This window comes from Henckelia pumila, chromosome 3 (assembly GCF_033568475.1).
Source record: "Henckelia pumila isolate YLH828 chromosome 3, ASM3356847v2, whole genome shotgun sequence".
In the NCBI taxonomy this organism is placed as follows: Eukaryota; Viridiplantae; Streptophyta; class Magnoliopsida; order Lamiales; family Gesneriaceae; genus Henckelia; species Henckelia pumila.
Genome location: NC_133122.1, coordinates 190,662,507 through 190,682,423, shown reverse-complemented (window position 1 = coordinate 190,682,423; position 19,917 = coordinate 190,662,507). Strand labels below are relative to the sequence as shown.

At 35.2% G+C, this 19,917-nt stretch overlaps 3 protein-coding genes across 4 annotated transcripts; 1 reads left to right on the top strand and 2 right to left on the bottom strand.

Annotated features, from left to right (window-relative positions):
• Positions 1-2,193: 2,193 nt before the first annotated feature.
• Positions 2,194-3,612, bottom strand: LOC140890210 (uncharacterized). Its single transcript, XM_073297970.1, has one exon. The coding sequence runs from the start codon at positions 3,610-3,612 to the stop codon at positions 2,194-2,196; it is 1,419 nt and encodes a 472-aa protein (XP_073154071.1).
• Positions 3,613-13,373: 9,761 nt separating this feature from the next.
• Positions 13,374-16,040, top strand: LOC140891484 (lipid phosphate phosphatase epsilon 1, chloroplastic-like). The gene is made up of 4 exons (XM_073299993.1): positions 13,374-13,652; positions 14,316-14,541; positions 15,382-15,455; positions 15,797-16,040. Exons 1-4 carry the CDS (start codon positions 13,524-13,526, stop codon positions 16,022-16,024), a joined length of 657 nt encoding a protein of 218 aa, XP_073156094.1. The 5' UTR covers positions 13,374-13,523; the 3' UTR covers positions 16,025-16,040.
• Positions 16,041-16,299: 259 nt separating this feature from the next.
• LOC140891323 (putative pentatricopeptide repeat-containing protein At3g47840) lies at positions 16,300-19,672 on the bottom strand. 2 transcript variants are annotated; one of them, XM_073299765.1, is made up of 2 exons: positions 17,202-19,672; positions 16,300-16,604 (listed from the first exon to the last, which is right to left on the bottom strand). In XM_073299765.1, exon 1 carries the CDS (start codon positions 19,408-19,410, stop codon positions 17,263-17,265), a length of 2,148 nt encoding a protein of 715 aa, XP_073155866.1. In that variant the 5' UTR covers positions 19,411-19,672; the 3' UTR covers positions 16,300-16,604; positions 17,202-17,262. The 2 variants fall into 2 exon arrangements, with proteins under 2 accessions (XP_073155866.1, XP_073155867.1); XM_073299766.1 differs by lacking the exon at positions 16,300-16,604 and adding an exon at positions 17,102-17,124.
• Positions 19,673-19,917: the final 245 nt, after the last annotated feature.

Sequence of the window (19,917 nt, the reverse complement as noted above, 5' to 3'; positions counted from 1 at the left end):
CATCCACCCTGTCGAAAAATGAAATACATACCAGTCATAGCATGGGCAGTGAGCACGTGCTTCGGCGCTGGTGCAAGAGAAGCCTCGCCAGTCAAATCGACGCCGCAAGCCATCAAAATCCTCGAAACTGTAATGGCGAAAGGAGCGTGCTTCTTGGCATTCGGAGCACAAGCCAAGTGAGCGACAGTACGCATATGTGAGATCAAGATGCTCGCCAATGGAATCACAGTGATATCTCCCAACCCGTACAACATCTTATGAATCAAATACATATCCAGGTTGCGCACCTCATTGTTTCCAGACTTCCGAGGGATGATGTTTGCACTGATGAAGTAGCAGATGAGGCGATCAATCAAAGGGAGAGTGGTAGGGAGGATGATGTAACGAGAACCAGTTTTGACCCTACGGTAGGTGAGGCGCGACATAGCAAGGTTGAAATTGTAGGCAGGGTCAGACAAGATAGCATCATATTGGTTGTAAACAACCGGAGGGCCCTCATTCGGAATGTGCAAAAGCTGGACCAAGAACTCACTAGTCACCTTGATGCGAACTCCCTTCACAAAAGTCTGAATTGTTTGCATCCCTGTTTTGTCCTTATCTTCAATATTGGCATAGAACTGCCAAACCAACTCGGGATAGTAATCCCCTCGGATATCCAGAATAGAACCCCAGCCAAATCTATCAAACTCTACTCGCAGTGGTACCTGAGCATCAATAGTCGGGTGAATGGATTTCTCAACAATCATGGAATTACCCTTCATTTTCTCATACCACTGAAAATTTTCCAAATTAGTGAACCTAGTGTCATCAAACGCAGCCCCCCCTCCACTGCGAGAAGACGAAGCGCCTCCCCACGCACGCTTACTAACAGATTTTCTCGGCGCCATAGAAAAATAATCAAAAATTCCAAAACCACCCCTTTCGCAAAACCTCCAATTAAAACCACACAACCACAATAACAAAGCAATATATATAACCAATAAATCCCAGGACGGAACCCCGCACAACTTCACTTTAGCAAACCGGGCAAAGAAACCAACCGTAGCAGTCACAAATGCGCAAAAGAAATATAATCACCAATAATCCATGTTACCAATACAAAACGTCAATCATCAAACTCTATGCAATACTCTCGACCTACAACCGTAATCAGAATTCAAACCTAAACCGAGAAATAAATCGAGGTGCCTCAAGAATGGAGGAGGTAAGCCACACTTACCCCAAGATGAAGTGAGAACGAAACTTGAAAGAGAAAGTAACAGGGCGGCCTAGGGCTGTCGATCACACAGAACAAAAGCAGGAAAGGCGCGGACTATGGTTCTTGTTGGTGGCGTGGTGTGAAACAGAGGCGGCGAGTTGGTTGCTGGGTGTAGGACGGCGGCACGGAGGTGTATACGGGTGAAGAATACGGAGGTGATAGCCGGAGGAGGATGAACGGTGGAAAGGGAGAAAAAAGGAGGAACAAATTGGGGATTTAGGGATTTGAGGAGGGTGTGAGAGACAGATCGCGAGTCTGTCAAATTTAAACCCAAAATCGAAAAGAACGGACCCCGTGTCCGGGTACGTGTCTACATCCGTGTGCCCACGCATTGCGTAAAATTTCTGAGTGAAAAATGCACGGACCCTGGAAGCTGGTCCATGTCACCTCCGTGCCTTGACGATTACGGTAATCAAAATACATGGACCCCGGATAGTGGTCCGTAATTGGGTCCGTGTAGCTACTCTCTTTCACAATTTCTCACATTTTAAATATTCGGACCCTCATACAGGGTCCGTGTAGGGTCCGTGTCACCTTTTTTCAGCTCAAAATAATAAACGAAAAATAACCCTTAAAACTCACAATCTTAAACCACACAAATTAGTTTGCATCTAAGAATTTCAGATAAAACACTCAAGCACGCAGGATGCAAAAATGTACAGAGACTCCCCTGAATGATACGATTCCCAACAATATATGTGTTCTCCTCCTCAATCATCGATTTACTCAAATTCAGTAAAAATCTGCACCCACAAAAATTCACCGAGATTAACTAAAGAAGAACTAAAAATAAATTAAACAATAAAAACAAAACAAAACAAAACAAAATAAAAAATAAAATAAAAAAAACAAAAGGAAAAGGAAAAGAAACTGGGTTGCCTCCCAGCAAGCGCTAAATTTATAGTCTATAGCCCGACTGTGCTTTCCTTTCAATTTTAAGGTGGATCATTTGATGTCGTGGATCTATATCCTTCGTCACCACGATTTCTGCCTATGCTGTCATCCACCATCACTATGGGTCCAAGTCCTTTTATATCATCGATGCTCCACCCCATTGTGCGAATATAATCGCGTAAGAGCCTAGCAAGCTTTGATTCTTCCCTACCTACCAAATAAGATGACACAATTACAGGTATACTTGAATCTTCCAACGTCACATATTTCAAATAAGAGGGCAAAGATTTATATTCATGTCCAGGAGGCTCTTCGACAGAAAATTTTGGATTTTGCGAGATTGCAGTTAATTCTTTCGTCTTCAAAAAGGACAATTTCACTTCATTTCGTACCTCAACATTGCTACCTACACATGTACCACGAGCATCAACATTCAGACAAAAATCATTGACTTTAGGATAAAAGGAATCACTTTTAAACATATTAAACACCACTTGCTTCTCATTCAACCGAAGTATTAATTCCCCCTTCTGAACATCAATTAATGCTCTATTGGTTGCCAAGAATGGACGTCCTAATATCAAAGGAGTTTCACGATCATCATCCATATCAAGTACCACAAAGTCCACAGGAAAGATAAATTCATCAACTTTAAGCAAAACATTCTCCACTATTCCCTTAGGATGTTTAAGTGATCTATCAGCAAGCTTGAGGGACATAGTAGTAGGTTCCATTACTCCTATACCCAATTTTTTTGCAAGTGAATATGACATTAAATTGATACTAACACTTAGATCACATAAAGCCTTATCAAATGACATACTACCGATAGCACAAGGTATAGAAAAACTCCCTGGATCTTGAAGTTTTGGTGGGAGCTTGTTTAGAAGTACTGTCGAACATTCTTCATTCAAATTCACGGTACCCAAATTGGTCAGATTCCTCTTATTTGCTAGAATTTCTTTCAAGAACTTAGCATAACTCGGTATTTGAGCTATGGCATCTGCAAAAGGGATGTTAACATGGAGTTTCTTGAAAATTTCAAGAAATTTTTTAAATTGATGATCAAAATTTAATTGTCTAGCTCTTTGGGGAAAAGGAAGACTAGAAATATCAACATTAGAATTTAAGTCATCTTCCTTACCTTTCTTACCTTTGCGTGGAGAGAGAATGACTTGTTCTAGTGTGTGCTCTACCTTGACTTCTTTCTCCTCTGTCTTGACTGTCATAGCTTGTTGCACAAAGATGGCATTCACTTCCTTAGGATTCTTCACTGTGTCACTAGGTAGTGAGCCTGGAGCCCGGGAAGATAACTGGTTCGCCAATTGTCCCAACTGAGTTTCCACCCTTTGCATCATGTCATCATGGTTCTGCCATCTCATCTCGTTTCCAGCTATGTATTTTGCAAGAATATCTTCAAGATTTGACTTGTTCTCAGATGTGTTGAAACCCGGCGGCATAGAAGGTCCAGCACCTTGTGGAGGTCTAACTGTTTGCTGCGGAGGCCTTTGTTGTGCAGGCTGCTGAGGTAGATTAAAACATTGAGGCTCGACAGAATTTTCAGCCTGTTTCCACCCAAAATTTGGGTGACTTTTCCAACCCGGATTGTATGAGAAACTGTACGGATTAAACTGTTGTCGCCCTTGGTTCCCCACATAATTCACCGAATCTCCAAACTGGCATCCCATCAAAAAATGCATCTGGCATGAATGGAATGCCACTTGATGGTCCTTCAACTGCCTCAGTGCTTCCTTGGACTTGATTCACTTGTTTTACTGGTGCCGATTTATTAGCTTGTGGTTGGGACACTTGATGGTTCAGTCCATCGAGTTTTGTTGTAATCGCTGTTAGAGCATCCATCTCAAGGAATCCAACTTTCCTTTCTCTCCTGCTGTCTTGCCAACCAACATTGCTTTCAGCCATATTTGATATGATTTCAAGTGCTGCTGTAGGAGTCTTTCTATAGAGGCTGCCATTGGCAGCTGCATCAAGCATAGAACGAACAGATGAATCAACTCCATAGTAGAAAGTTTCTACTTGTTGGCCCACTGATAACCCATGCACCGTACATACGCTCAGCATCTTTTTAAATCTTGTCCATGCGGCATTCAAAGATTCCCCATCCTTTTGCCTGAAAGACATGATTTCATTCCGCAACTGTGTAACTTTGGTTGGTGGGAAATACTTGTGCATGAACACTTCAACCAGACCATCCCAGGTAGTAATTGATCCCTCTCGCAAATCCCGAAGCCACTCAATCGCTTCTCCTTGTAGTGAAAACGGAAATAACCTCAGCCGAACAGCATCAGAAGTCACTCCATTAAATTTGAAGGTGTCACATATTGACAAGAATTGCTTCAGATGAGCGTTCAGATCATCAGAAGGCGCCCCTCCAAATCTGACTTGCATCTGTATCATCTGGATGATGGCTGGTTTAAGTTCAAAAGTGTTCGCTTGAACTGCAGGACGAACAATGCTGGATCCATATCCTCCAACCAATGGTCTATGAAGATCCATCAGAGTGCGGTTATTCTCTTCTTCAGCCATATCTTCAAGCTCCTCTTCAGATTCAAAATTTAGAGCCAAGTTATGCTGCCTTCGATCTGTACGTATACGACGAAGAGTGCTTTCAATCTCTAGATCAAGCGGTATGAGGTCTTCAGAATCTCGAGCACGGCTCATATAACATGAGATATACTCCTGAAAAAATTAAAGTGCACAAATCAACCACTTAAATAAAAATTAAACAAAGTAAAAAAAAAACCTAGTCTCAAATAAATAATCAATCCTAATAGTAAACAAATAGTCCCCGGCAACGGCGCCAAAAACTTGACCGACGATTTCGGTTGGAAAAAATTCTAGCAAGTGAACTAGGTTTAGTTATAATATAGTTGGACAAAGTCCAAGTCGATCCCACAGAGACTAACGTTTAAATACTAAGATATAGACTATTCAAATTTATCTAAGCTAATTAAAATAAAGGATTTTTATAAATTAACTACTAATTAAAATAAAATAAATTATTCTAAAGCAGAAGTTTAAATTAAATTAAATGAACAGAAAAGCTTTAAGACTGATTCAAATTTTAGAAAAATGACCAGGAACACACAACGGTACCAGACATCGATAATTGCCACGTATTGGATTTAATCAAACAAAACTCATTCATATTCACGACGAAATTCCCTAGAATAATTATTAATCTATTTCTAGAATTAATAACCCTATTTTCATTTAACAGTCCAATTATTTCTAATTGAATTTAATTAAACAAAAACGCATTCACGAGTTATGGAATTTCAGCTTTTGCCTAAAATCGCACACTGAAATCGAATACTATTTCTAGTCGGTTTAACCATGTGTTGATCAATATTTTTGAAGCTAATTTCAATCTTTTCTTTTTCAAGTCCAGATCGAACGACATACATGCAATTAATTGGCCAGATTAAACGCAAGAATTATGCACAAACATTAATCAATAAATATTCCATAAATCAAAATTCAATCAATCCGTCCCATAAACAAAAATCAATAGTATGGCCCTATTGTGACCCCGGTCAAAAGACGACTACTCCATAATAATAAAATCAAACAAAAGTTTCATGTTTGAATTCATAATAAAATAAAACAGAAAAAGAAGAAAAGAAAATTCTCAGCAATAGTGCCGAATCTTTCTTGCGTTGCGCGTTTCTTCTCTTCCAAGCTCTCAGCCGTCAAATCCCGAAAATCACTCCAAAGTCTATCAGTAAAAAATCAGAAGTTCCAAAAGTCCTCTCCAATTAGGGCTTTATTCCCTTTTATACCTCCTTTATTTTCGTCCAAAATAATGTCTAATATTGCCCAAAATAATCAGAATTCCAAAAATCCCAAATTTTGCACGAATTATTTTTTTTTCATATTTGCAGTGTACACGGACCCCGGACATGGTCCGTGCCTAGGTCCGTGTATTAAAAATTCCAGCCCAAACTTTTTACGAAGCCACACGGACCCTATTCCAGAAGGCGCGCGGGGTCCGTGCATTTCTCTGTGATTAACTTCTCAAAAGCCGATGGTACACGGACCCTTTCCTAGATGGTGCACGGGGTCCGTGTATTGTTTTTCTTTCAATGTCTTTTGCTTCGAACAGACACGGACCCTCTTCCAAAGTATGCACAGGGTCCGTGCTATTTCCTTCCTTCAATTCTCTTGGCGACTTAAGATTTTTCCATGTTCTCCGGCCAAGATCCAATGTGGCATTGAATTGTTTGACTTTTTCTTCAATATTCAGTTCTTCTCAAATCTTAGTCAAACCTACAAACATAGAAAATATGATGATTTATGCACAAAACTCGGAATATAAATGCCAGATAAGCACAAATACGACAAAATAAAGTGCCAAATAAGCTATAAAATACGTGCTTATCAGCAGTCCTAACACATCCACCGGAATAGCAGTTACGGCAACTCTCGTATGTGGGCAAAAGCAATAACTGTGGTTATACCTCGCGGTTCAATTTTCTGAAAGAATGAAAATTCACTCATTACATTCACTATTATCGCTAGGTTCCGCTAGATCAACAAACAGGTTGGTATTTCGGTTCACCCTCAACAAAGATAATACCTTATCCCGGAACGGACAACCCACCAAATATATATATTTTAAAAATATACATCTAGTACAACTTTTCCACTACCACTCAATGCAACTAAAGTCATAATATTTTTAAAATATTAGACAAAGTTGTCAAAATGAGCAAATCAAAATTCTCACTATTTTATGATGAAACATACCATACATTTAAATACAAATGAAATAATTATTATCAACCACATACAACAACAAAAAACATGTGTGTATATGCATATGCGTGTATATACATGCATCTATCCATCCCTCTCACGGCCCAAGAAATTCATCGCCGCGCCATCACCGTTTCGTCATCACTTCATAGCCACCGCTCCTGCCATCGCCGCCATACCACGGGTGCCGCTGCTCTACTCTCTCCGATCTATTGTCAACGCAAGGACCTCCTTTATAAGATCTGTTGTCGCACCTCTTTTCGCTTACAGATCAGAAGGCTTTCGAGAAAGCAACTCCAAGACTATAAATCCGAAATCACCCAAGTGCCGCCTCCTCCGTTGCTCACAGCAACCACCACCCTCATCCCATCGAGTGCAGATCTGGCAGCTTAGAAGCCCATCCATGGCTGAAACTCGATGGGAGAGACACCCGAAATCACCACCCTCCTTGCGCGGCCACGCTCCTCGCACAGAAACAACATAGTGACGCCGCCTCCGTCGAGCCATATCAGGAAAGATTGGAAACTAATCCATGGTTGGAAATCGACATGACCCATCGCCGAATCTCCCAGTTGCCGCCGTTGTTGCTGCCTTTCCTTCTCTTCACTGTGCTGCTGCCTCTCAACTCGTCGGCGATGATCCATGGTGATGGTCAGTGGCGTATCCAGGATTTTCAATCAGGAGGGGCAAATTTAAAAAAAAAATAAGAAATTAATACAACACAACGTATAATAAATATCATATATTAACTTCATATGTTTCTACTAACACATATCGATATTTCATAATTTGAAAATGTTGAATACTAGCTCGTTATCAACTGTCTTAAAGACACGTCGATCAATATGTTGTATCAAACAATCATTTAACAATGTATCATCTCTCAAGATTTGCTTTTTTAAGATTTTCATTGCTGAAAATACTCTCTCTACATGTATAACGGATATTAATAATGCTAAATTTAAAATTATATCTATATATCAAATGATATAATTGATGTTTATTTGATTAAATCATTACTTTACAAGAAAATTCTCTAATTCCTGCAACTTTAAACGACTAATTGCTATTTCGCATACCAAAAATCAATTTCTCAAATTAGTTTTAAGATGTATTAACTTCATTAGAGATAAAACCGAGCAAACTGAAGCAATTTTTTTTAGCACATTCAAGCCAAAGGACTTTTCGTTTTCTTTTTTTTAAAAAAATATAAGATAATACAAAGCATAATACCAAATCTATTATAGCCTAAAATAAATTATAAATTTATTCTTAACTTATTTTATTCATCAAAGATCATCTTAATCAATGAATAAGTAAATTAATATTTTATAGATATATTATATACATAATACTAAGTTATTTAAAAAAAAAATCAAGGGGGCCGCCGGGGGGGGGGGGGGGGGTTCAATTAAATTTTTATTTAAAATAAAGATCATGTATATACTACTAAATATTTTTAAAATTTCAAGAAGGGAGGGGGGGGGGGGGGCGGCGGTCGCACCCTTTCGGGACCATGTAGCTACGCCACTGGTGATGGTGGAGGATGATGATATACACATATTTGCGAGCATAGATACACATATACATACAATACATATTTCACCTTGGGAGAGGAGAAGGATAGAGGAGCGAGGAAAATAAATTTGATTTGTACCTATCATGAGATTATTTTAACTCTCTTTGATCTGTTAATTTTCCACCCGCGACTGCTGCAATAAAAAAATTCAGAAACAATATTGAGTTAGTAAGTTGTGATGAAAACACTACGGTGTTGAATTTATAATAGTAATCCAGCCAGAATTCTACTGAGTTAATACAATTATTATTCTGGCAGGACTTTGATTCCTATCCTATTACACCATACTGCAATTCTATGATCATTATTCAAATAGGACCGTGAATCCAACAATTTTCAATTCAACTAGGACTTTGTTTCCTACTATCTGCAATTCAATTGCAACACATTCCTACTACAATTACTCCGTAACGGTATCTCCAAATTTTATACTCTCGGTCATCTCGCTAAAACGACATGCCCGAGAGTGAGGGGCTTATGATGGGTTATTACCCAATTTGACTTTCTCCCGGGCCCAATCACAGTGACTCAATCCATTTTGATCTCATATTATTTATTGGGACACTTTATCAAGGCCCAAAAATTCCAAAAAAACCCATAAGAGGCTCAAGCCCATGAAACTCTCCGACTATCTATAAATAGCTCAAAACCTCTCATTATTAAGGTACGCTCTCTATAGTCATATGCTCTAGTTCTCTAGAACTTTTATTGGGAAAATACTGAATTGAGCGTCGGAATGTCTTCGTCGGACAACCCCCGGCGCCACTCACTTTTCTTTGTGATGCAGGTAACAGCCCACGAAGTTCTTCCTCTGGAACTATTCAAGTATTAATCCGGCCACCTGAATCTCCACAAATTACCCAGATTTCTCCAATCGGGTAATATCAATTTTTTTGCTATATCACACATAATAATATAATTCATAATCATAAAATTTTGCCCTTTGATGCACATTTTTAGATAGGTAATAGAAAGATAGATTTAATTCGAAAGATATATAAGGTGGATACAATAATGGAAAAATTGCATATATCACCCCTATGAAATCGCGTGTTTGCTGATAACCTCCTATGAAAATTTTTTGAGCTAGAAGCCCCTTATGATTCTAAATTTGTAGCATACACCCCATTCTGACTAAAAAATGACTAAAATGTCCTTAATGTTATAATACAATTTAATATTAAAATATATTTCGTATATGACAAATATTATAATAAAATAATTATATATAATTTTCATAGTTATTTAAATAAAATTTGATTATTTTACTCAATTAAATATAGAATTATAAAACAAAATTAATTTAATTATTTATTTAAGTAAGAGTATTTTTGTCCATTTTTAACTGGAAAGGGTGTATATGCTACAAATTTTGAATCACAAGGGGTTATTAGCTTAAAAATATTTCATAGGAAGTTATTAGCAAACTCGGGATTTCACAGGGGTGATATATGTAATTTTTCCTACAATAATTGTATGATTGGTGCAAAAATGACTTCAACTCACATGCGTCCTTATTGACCTGACCTTATCTAGAACGTTGTTTTAAGACTCCATTCCCGTTTGCACTCCATCGGTCAATTTACCTATACTTTGATTTATTTATATGACCAAACTAAAGTTGATAATGTGTGTGTGTGTGTCTATATATATATATATATATATATATATATATATATATATATATAATGCTCAGCTGCCCAACCATGTTTTTTCACTTGGTTTGCGACTACTAAAACCTGATAGTGGGTTTTAGTGGTTTTTGTTTTTGTTTTTTTTTTTCACTAAAACCCACTACCGGGTTTTAGTGGTCGTGGATCAAGTGGAAAAACATGGTTGGACAGCTGAAAATTTAATTTAAGTTTGAAAATTTTTATTGGATAGCATGACCAGTCCGATATTATCTCCAGTCCACTTGCTAGAGTTCAATAGTAATGCTTTATTTCTTTCTATAAAATTTTTATGATTAATTAATATTATTTACACCAAACACCCATGTGAAATATTGAAAATGTACACTTTTCTCCTTTGAAATTTTAATAGGCATCTTCAACCTTGACCTTTTATAAATTTAGCTCACTCGCCTCTTCAGATGTATGATTGTTGCGCACGCGCCCATCATGCAATTGGGCAAACATTTTGATATTTTTTTGCATCAAATACCCCTATGAAATATTAAAAATACATATTTGACCCCTTTAGAATATTTTTTTAAAATCTATTCAACCCATAATATACAATTTATGTCAAGATCCAATTATAAATATTTAGAAAAAAAAAATTTGTTTTATTATTTTTAATTTTTTTATTTTAAATGTATTATCATTAATTAATTATTTTCTAAAAAAATATTATTACTTTATCTTGCTATCATTATTTTATTAAACTCACTTAGTATTTTCAACTTATCCATTAAATATGCATTCATAAACAAGAATTTAAATAATTTCAAGTACCAAAATATTGAACTAAACTGATAAGTTCAAACATATTGTTTTTTCGATTTAGGACTATATATTATTGAACCAAAATTATTAATAAGCATCTTCAACATTGACCTTTTATAAAATTAGCACACTCGCCGCTTCAGATGAGTGATTGTTGCGCACGTGCCCCTCATGCAACTGAGCAAACATTTTGATATTTTTTTTGTACCAAATACCCCTGTGAAATATTAAAAATACATATTTGACCTCTTTAGAATATAATTTTTAAATCTATTCAACCCATAATATACAATTTTTGTCAAGATTCAATTATAAATATTTAGCAAACATTTTATGTTTTATTATTTTTTAAATTTTTATTTTAAATGTATTATCATTAATTAATTATTTTCTAAAAAAATATTATTACTTTATCTTATTATCATTATTTTATTAAACTCACTTAGTATTTCCAACTTCTCCATAAAACATGCATTCATAAACAATGATTTAAATACTTTCAAGTACCAAAATATTAAAATAAACTGATAAGTTCAAACATATTGTTTTTCTCGATTTAGGACTATATATTATTGAACCAAAATTTAAATTTTTCGAGAAGATGCATTGCACAATATGTAATAAATAATAAAATAACATGGTTATATAATTCTAAATCGAAAAAATAATATTCATGAACTTATCATTTTGGTTCAATATTTTGGTATTTTAGATATTTAAATCCTTATTTATTAATAATGTTTAATGGAGAAGTTGAAAACACGAAGTGATTTGATAAAATAATGATAACGAGATAAAGTAATAATATTTTTTAAAAAAACAAATTAATTAAGAATTATAAATTTAAAATTAAAAATAAAATATAAATAAAATTAAAAAATTTTGAAAAATATTTTATAATTGGATCTTAATAAATATTGTGTATTATTATTTAATGCAAATTCTGCAATGTATTTTAAAAAAATTATATTTTGGTTAAAAAATATATAGTCCTAAATTGAAAAGTAATATGCATGAACTTATTATTTTGGTTTAATATTTTGGTACTTTTAGATATTTAAATCTCGTTTCTGAATGCATGTTTAATGGAGAAGTTGAAACACAAAGTGAGTTTAATAAAATAACGATAGCAATATAAAGTAATCATACTTTTTTAAAAACAATTAATTAATCATAATAAATTTAAATTTTAAAATAAAAATAAAAATTAATAAAACAAAAAGTGTTTGTAAATATTTTATAATTGGATTTTAATAAAAATTTTGTATTATGGGTTGAATAGATTTAAAAATTATACTCTAAGGGGGTCAAATATGCATTTTTAATATTTCACAAGGGTATTTGGTGCAAAAAAAATCAAAATGTTTGCTCAGTCGCATGAGTGCCGCTGCGCAACAATCACTCATCTGAAGGGACGAGTGTGCTAATTTTATAAAAGGTTAGAGTTTAAGATGCTTATTAAAATTTCACAAGGGAGAAATATGCATTTTCAATATTTCACAGGGGTATTTGGTGCAAATAACTCTTAATTAATATATAGTAATTTATTTGTTTTTATATATAAAAAAAATAAATATAACACTCTCGCAGTCGCATATTATGAATTAGAGTAAAATTCATTTTGATACACGAACTATTGGTAAAATGTCAAATTGGTACATGAACTATTGAAAATGGTTTAATTGGTACATAATCAACTTATAAAGTCAATTTTACCCTTCACCTACATTGTTTTAAAGTCTAATATTTTTGTTAAATTAAAATAGATACACAATTTATTTTTTAATTTTTTTTATTAATATAATTATAAACATAAATTTATATTTATTTATATTTTATATTATATAAAAGAGATTGTACTCATTATACGAAATATTGTAAATATTAATTAATACAAACATGCACATACACACATCATGATAAATTATATATTCAAAAATAATATATATTAAAAATATATAATAAAAGATATATATTTTTCTGTTTATCTATGCTATAATATTATTCTTTATATTAATAAAATTTAAAATTATATATATATGTGTCTTTCATTTATAATTTATAAATTTTATGTTGAATATTTTTTCGTATAATGATATATAATATTATTTTTATAGTATAATAATTAATAAATATGAATTTATATTTACAATTGTAATTAATATATTAATTTAAAAAACAAAAATATGTATGTAGTTCAATTAATCAATTTAATAACAATATTCAATTTAAAAGTAATTTAAGTAAAGAGCAAAATTAACTTTTGAGTTTAATTATATACCAATTAAATAATTTTTAATAGTTCATGTACCAATTTGACATTTTATCCATGTACCAAAATAATTTTTTCTCTTATGAATTATGACCTCATAAATATGATCACATCAGTAAGCAGCAATCTCAAATGTCAGCCATTTCTGTCAGACCTATAAGTGCTGCGATTTCGCAACCAACGAAACTCCTTAATCCCACAAAATTTTTAGCCAAAAGACTGGAATATTTTCAACGTTTGGAGCTCAGAAAATCAATTTATTGGGAGGATATTCGCAGGATAAACACAAGGACAATGCCCAGTTTGAATGTGGCAGGCGCCAGTTCGAGCGAAGAGGGTGTTCAAGCTTTTGAACAAGATGCTTTAATGGGAGAGTTTTCATATTTTGAAGCTTCCGGGATTCAAGCCACTCTCAATAGTTTGGTTGGTATTCTTTCTTGATTGGTGCTTTATTTCGTGTTAAATGCTTCTACAGTTTACTTCTTTTTTAATTTGTTCTTCTCAAGGTTTGGAAAATTTTTAAGCTATTTGGTGTTTAGGTTATTTTGGAAACCATGCTTTTCTTAGTATAGAAATATTAAAGGGTTGCAGTTCGTGTTCTTGGTCTCTCTTTTTCTTTTCTTTTTTTTTTTCCTCATTGTGTTGAATTTTTGAAAAGGATTCCCATCTATAATCCAAGAGCTGAAAAGGAAGCTAAATACATTTTTTTTTGGGTCAGCAGATTTCAGTAGTAGAAAAACCAAAAGAGTTAAAAGGTTTACATTGTACTTGTTGAAATACTTGTATTTCACTTCAAGTCTTGGTAAGCAAAGAACCCAAGTAGGATCGTACATTTGTAGGCTTCTAAACAAAACATGCTAGTTATTTTGTTCTCCAACTATGTGATTTCCTTATGTCATGTGCTACCCTCCTTTTTACTTCACTTTTTCTTTTAAATGCAAGTTCCAATTACATCACTCAAATTTAAGTTTGAGGCTTTACTTATGTTCTCATCAATTAAATTCGAGTTAAGCTATATGCTTTACTCTGCCTTTTGTGGGAGTAATGCTGTTCATTATTTTGACTGATTTATTACAATTGGCGCAGAGCAAGTGGTTAGTAACCGCACTTTTTTGTTCAATTCTCCTCTTAAGGCATGATGCCGTATCGTTGTGGGCTGCTATAGGGTCTGTTACTAATGTCATGCTCTCAACTGCTCTCAAGAAAATACTTAACCAAGAGAGGCCTACTTTGGCATTAAAATCAGATCCCGGAATGCCATCTTCTCATGCTCAGTCCATTTTTTATACAATCACATTTCTCAATATGTCAAGTAAGTTTTACCTGCTGAACTTCTTTCAACACCCAAACTGTTGGGATATAGTTTCTTATACACTAGCCACAAGACACGCGTTGCATATGAAAACTTCAATCTATTGCATCAAATCAGAAGGAAAAAATTATAAATTTCCTATTGCACATAATTTAGTTCTTTTATCATTTCTCAGAAATACTCTATTATTGTCTTCTATCAACATATTTTATTTTATATTTTAAATGTGTTATGTACAATTAAGATAACTAAATATGTATAATGGAACATCACTGAACCAATAAATTCTTTATCAATGATATCTGTCTTAAACATGATCTCCTGCCGAAGATAAAATTAATGCAGATACAATCTCTATACCACATTTTATCTTCCCACACTCGGGAACACCACCGAATGTCACCCCCTTAATCAAGTCCTTTGATCATATCATCATAATATAAGTATCTTATAGAACTAATTACTTTTTATGTTTAAAATTTTTCTCTTGTAATGCGTGGTTCGTTCGTTATGCAGTCCCCTTAGCCTTCCTTGATCATTGTTTTTCTTCTGGACCTTTTTTCTATCTCCTTAGCCTTCCTTGATCATTGTTTTTCTTCTGGACCTTTTTTTCTATCTATTTGGTTGTCCTGGTCCATGCTTTAAATCTGTCCCTCTTTCTGGATGAGAAACACAAAATGGCTTCAATTCAACCGACCAACAATTTCTTGCTGAGGCCTGAAAGCATGAAACTGCTGCTGAGTTCGTTTAATTTCTGACTGTTACTTATCACCGACAATGTGTTGCTTAACATATCTCATCATGCATTTCGATATACTTGTGATGTATTCTTCTATGCAGTGGTGGAATGGTACGGACTAAATGGGGTTACAACAACTATATGTGGGCTTTTCTTTACACTCGGGTCATTTTTTGTAAGTATAAATGAGCATCAGACATATATATAGTCACTGTATCATGACTGGATTTCCTGGTAAAAAGGTTGTCTTGTCAAATATCTCCGCGTTAGTGATTCGTTGATTCTTATTGATCTAATGCTGCTTCCTATGTTGACTGGATCAAATTGCTTTCCAAAATGAATGCATACTGTCATTTACATCAACACGTCTGCTTTGAGATTGTATGGCATGTTTGTCAGATTATTTATGCTAAAAAATACTTGACGAGAAGGATTCATAAATAGATTTTATTTCAATGGTGGATTGTTATGGACTGGAATATAGAGTTGCTAATTTGCAAATCTTTATATTTACAGTCATGGTTACGAGTTTCCCAGCGATTCCATACAATTAGCCAGGTCCTTGTGGGAGCTGTTCTTGGATCCATTTTCTGCATTTTATGGTTCTGGTCTTGGAAATATTTTGTTTTGAATTTTTTTGCATCTTATGTGTGGGTTAGAATTGTGGTTGTTGTAGGTTCTGTCACATTTTCTGTGGGTTTTATCTATCATGTCATTCAGTCCTGGATTTTGAAAGAAAGATGATTCTGTTTCTTGTTCAGTGGAATTTTTTTTATAAAAGAAACTTTGAGGAATTGGTGCATTTTCGTCTTATCTTATATGTTCTTTGCTTCCTTGGTTCCTGGTGCGGATTAGGACTTTTGAAGTGACTCAAAACAGCAGCTTGGGACCTATGGACAGAAATTTACGTTCGCTTGTCAAAAGCAAATGACTTGGTACAAAAAAATACAAGAGAAGTCATTTCCACTAATATTTTTATATCCACCAGAATAATACACCTCCAGTTTTTCAGAGTATCAGTTAGAAATTCATGCACAGTAATGTTTATACATAACTGCCCGATGAACCAAATACACACAAAAATTTAGAGCAACTTTCTAGTTGTTATTCTGCATGACAAAAATCATGAAAAACATCATCGTTGAGGAAACTAAGCCTTGTACAACTCACCACGACATCATGGTTCCTCTCAGACATTTTGTTCATAGTTTCATGATAATGTAGTCTATCCCACAGATGAACGGTATCATAGTTCTTCGACCTTATTTGAGCTTTGTGTGGTAATCTCAACCTGGCTTTTGTGCAGTGGAAATTGACCCGGTATCTGCCACAAATCCTTAGGCATGTGATGCTAATAAATTATTCAAACACAAATTTAAGGCATTAAACAATTGCCCAATTGCCTCGTGATTTTTCAAAGAAATGGATAACCAACAAGGAGAATGAGAATAATGTCTTCTCCCAACCTTTAGCCTTACGCGGGCATTATAACCCACCACATCACATCATCTCTTTTTTTTTTTTCCAATAGATATCAACATACTTGTTATATCGCAAAATTTAAATGTAGCATTGACAGACATTGAAGCCCAAGATTAAGTTTTGCCAAATATAGGAGACGTAATGTCTAATGAGATAGTTACCAATAATGTTAGATGAACCACATAATCAACAAACTTTATCCTAAAAAAAAGCAAGTCACCTTCCCAAGCATTGTAAAACTCAGCAATTGGAGTAGTAAAGTTCAAAGAATGTTATGCTCCACCCTCACCCTCACCCTCACCCTCACCCTCACCCTCACCCTCACCCTTACTCTTTAGCATTTCTGTGGAGATTGCTTGCTCCTGTGGAACGAAAATCATCAGGCACTATCTCATTTGTCAATTAAAGGAAGCACAGTTCAACACACCATTTTACCTACCTGTACCGTTAGCAATGACACTGCTTTCACATCTTCTCAAAGACTCTTTCTCATCTGCCAGTCATCTGCAATATAAGATGGAAGCAAGTTCCTGTACAGTAAGTTCTTTTGAAGCTAGTGTTTCCAAAATGTCACATATATCTTGACACTGTGAATGAGACTTGTCAGAAGCGACAAATGCAGAAACTTGATCTTTGATTTTAATCCAAGACCATCCAGGTTCCTTGATAACACCTTTGGTTCTCATCAGTTTCCTTACATGAGCTGCTTCCCTCCATTTCCCTTTTGAAGCATATATATTAGCTAGGGTGATATGGGTCCCTGCACAAGTTGGATCCAATTGAAGTATCTGCTTCGCGGCAATCCTTGCACATTCAACATCACCATGTTCTTTACTAGCTCTCAGCAGAGTTGACCAAACAACACCATCCTGTTCAAATGGCATGTTTTTTATCATATTCTCGGCTTCACGTAATCTTCCTGCTCGGCATAGGAGATCAATCATGCAGCCATAGTGTTCTTTGGAAGGATTTATTTTGTATTCATTAGTCATTAAATCAAAATAGTGAAACCCAAGATCAAGATGTCCGGCATGGTTACAAGCACTAAGAACACCAATAAACGTAATTGTGTCTGGCCTCAAACCTGCAATGGAAACTTTCTCAAATAAATCAATAGCTTCTTGGCTGCATCCGTGTTCTGCATACCCATTAATCATCGCTGTCCATGACACTATGTCATCATTCTCTGCCAGATTAAAATTTTTTGCAGCCTCCCCTATGCTACCACATTTTGAATACATGTTAATCAAAGAACTTTGTACCAAAGCCGTTTTATCTAAACCGATGGTTAACGCAATGGCATGAAGCTGTCTACCTTGATCAAGAATTGACGTGCTTCCACAGACACTCAATACACTAGAAAGAGCATATTCAGTGGGCTTCTGCCCCTCCCTTCTCATCATTGAAAGAAGTTCAAAAGCTTCCTCACCACAACCCACTTGAGCATATCCTGAAATAATGGTGCTCCAAGAAATGACATCTCTTCTGGTCATTTCATGAAAAATTGTTGAAGCCGAGTCAGGCTGTCCACATTTTGAATACATTGTCATGAGGGAGTTTGCCACAGATAATGAATTCGCAAGACCTACATGCAAAAGTTGTGCATGCAATTGCTGACCCCAATCAAGTTTTGCAATATTTGCTACACCCGAAACAACGGCTGCATATGTATACCCATTTGGACGTACATCACACCCTTTCATCTGCAAAAACAAATCAATTCCCTGTTTCTCTTGGCCTGTCTGAATACATGATGTTATTGAAGAAGTCCAAGAAACCACATCTGGTGTACTCATACTTTCAAACAAGCGGGAACCATACATCAGTCTCCCACACTTGTTGTACATGGTGGCCAAGCTATTGGCCACGTATGAAGTCACATCCACACCTTTCTTGATTGTTCTAGCATGTATCTCCCTTCCATTGTTTAAAGACTGAAGATCAGCACATGCCTTTAGTGCAATGGCAAACGTATATGAGTCATGGTCAACACGATCTCTCCACATTTTGGCAAAATACATCAGCCCATGGTTGTTAAAACCGGAACGAACGAGGCCCGTGATAATGGCAGTCCAAGTCACTACATTCCTTAATGGCATCTCGTCAAACACCTTGCAACCATGAAAAACTCTTCCATTCTTCATATACATATCAAGCATTGCACTCCCCACAAAAACCGAGCTCACAAAACCAGTTTTCTCAGAATACCCGTGTAACATCTCCCCATAGCTCAGATTCATGGTTGACCCACATGCCTTAAACGCCAAGCTGAGTATGAAGGGATCTATATGGATATTATGCTCGCCCCATATTTCCGAAAACAACGACAATGCTTCAGATGAATGATTGGTTTTTACATAGCCGGAAATCATATTAGTCCAAGCGAATTCATTCTTCTGGGGCAAGCTGTCGAACAAATTCCGGGCTCCTTCCAAATCCCCATGTGTTATCATATGCCTCAACTGTGAGTTAAGTTCCAGCAAATTGGTTTGCAAAGCTTTATGTTGATATGGAACTGAGTGATATTGAGCACCTTCTGGAGACAAAACGCCTCTGGTCTCCGCGTAAGCAATGCATGATGATGCTGAACATAATCTTGAGATGGTAGATGGCCTTAATGATAAGCACTTCGTACAATGCATTATCATTGTAATGCATTGTCTGATTCCGAATCCCACCTCACCGTACACTAATCAAATATATCCAGTATGTGTGCAATTCTTGGAAAAATTTACAGCTGCTGCTACCAAACTAAAGGCAAAAGGATGTTTATCTGTACTCCCGCTGTCTTACTCTTTTTCTTTTCTTTTTTTTTTTACGGGTTGACAGACTATCCAAGTCAGGCGTTGATAGGAGAATTGAATCCTGACCAAGAAATCACCCTTGTGAACTTTCTCTATCTTAATTTGACTTCACTCAGCTAAGCACCTTCAAAGTTCAAACAGCCACTGAAACGAATCTATGTTACTATTTACTTAAAATTCTATTCATTATGTTCTGTCAAAAAACAATTCTATTCATTATGAAATTACAATAATACTCATTTTTTTCCCTAATGTTTATAAGTAATTTTATTATCATAGAATAATATTTCTTTTTAAATCCCCAATTTTATTTTTATCTATATTTTTAAACTCAATCATATATTTATATGT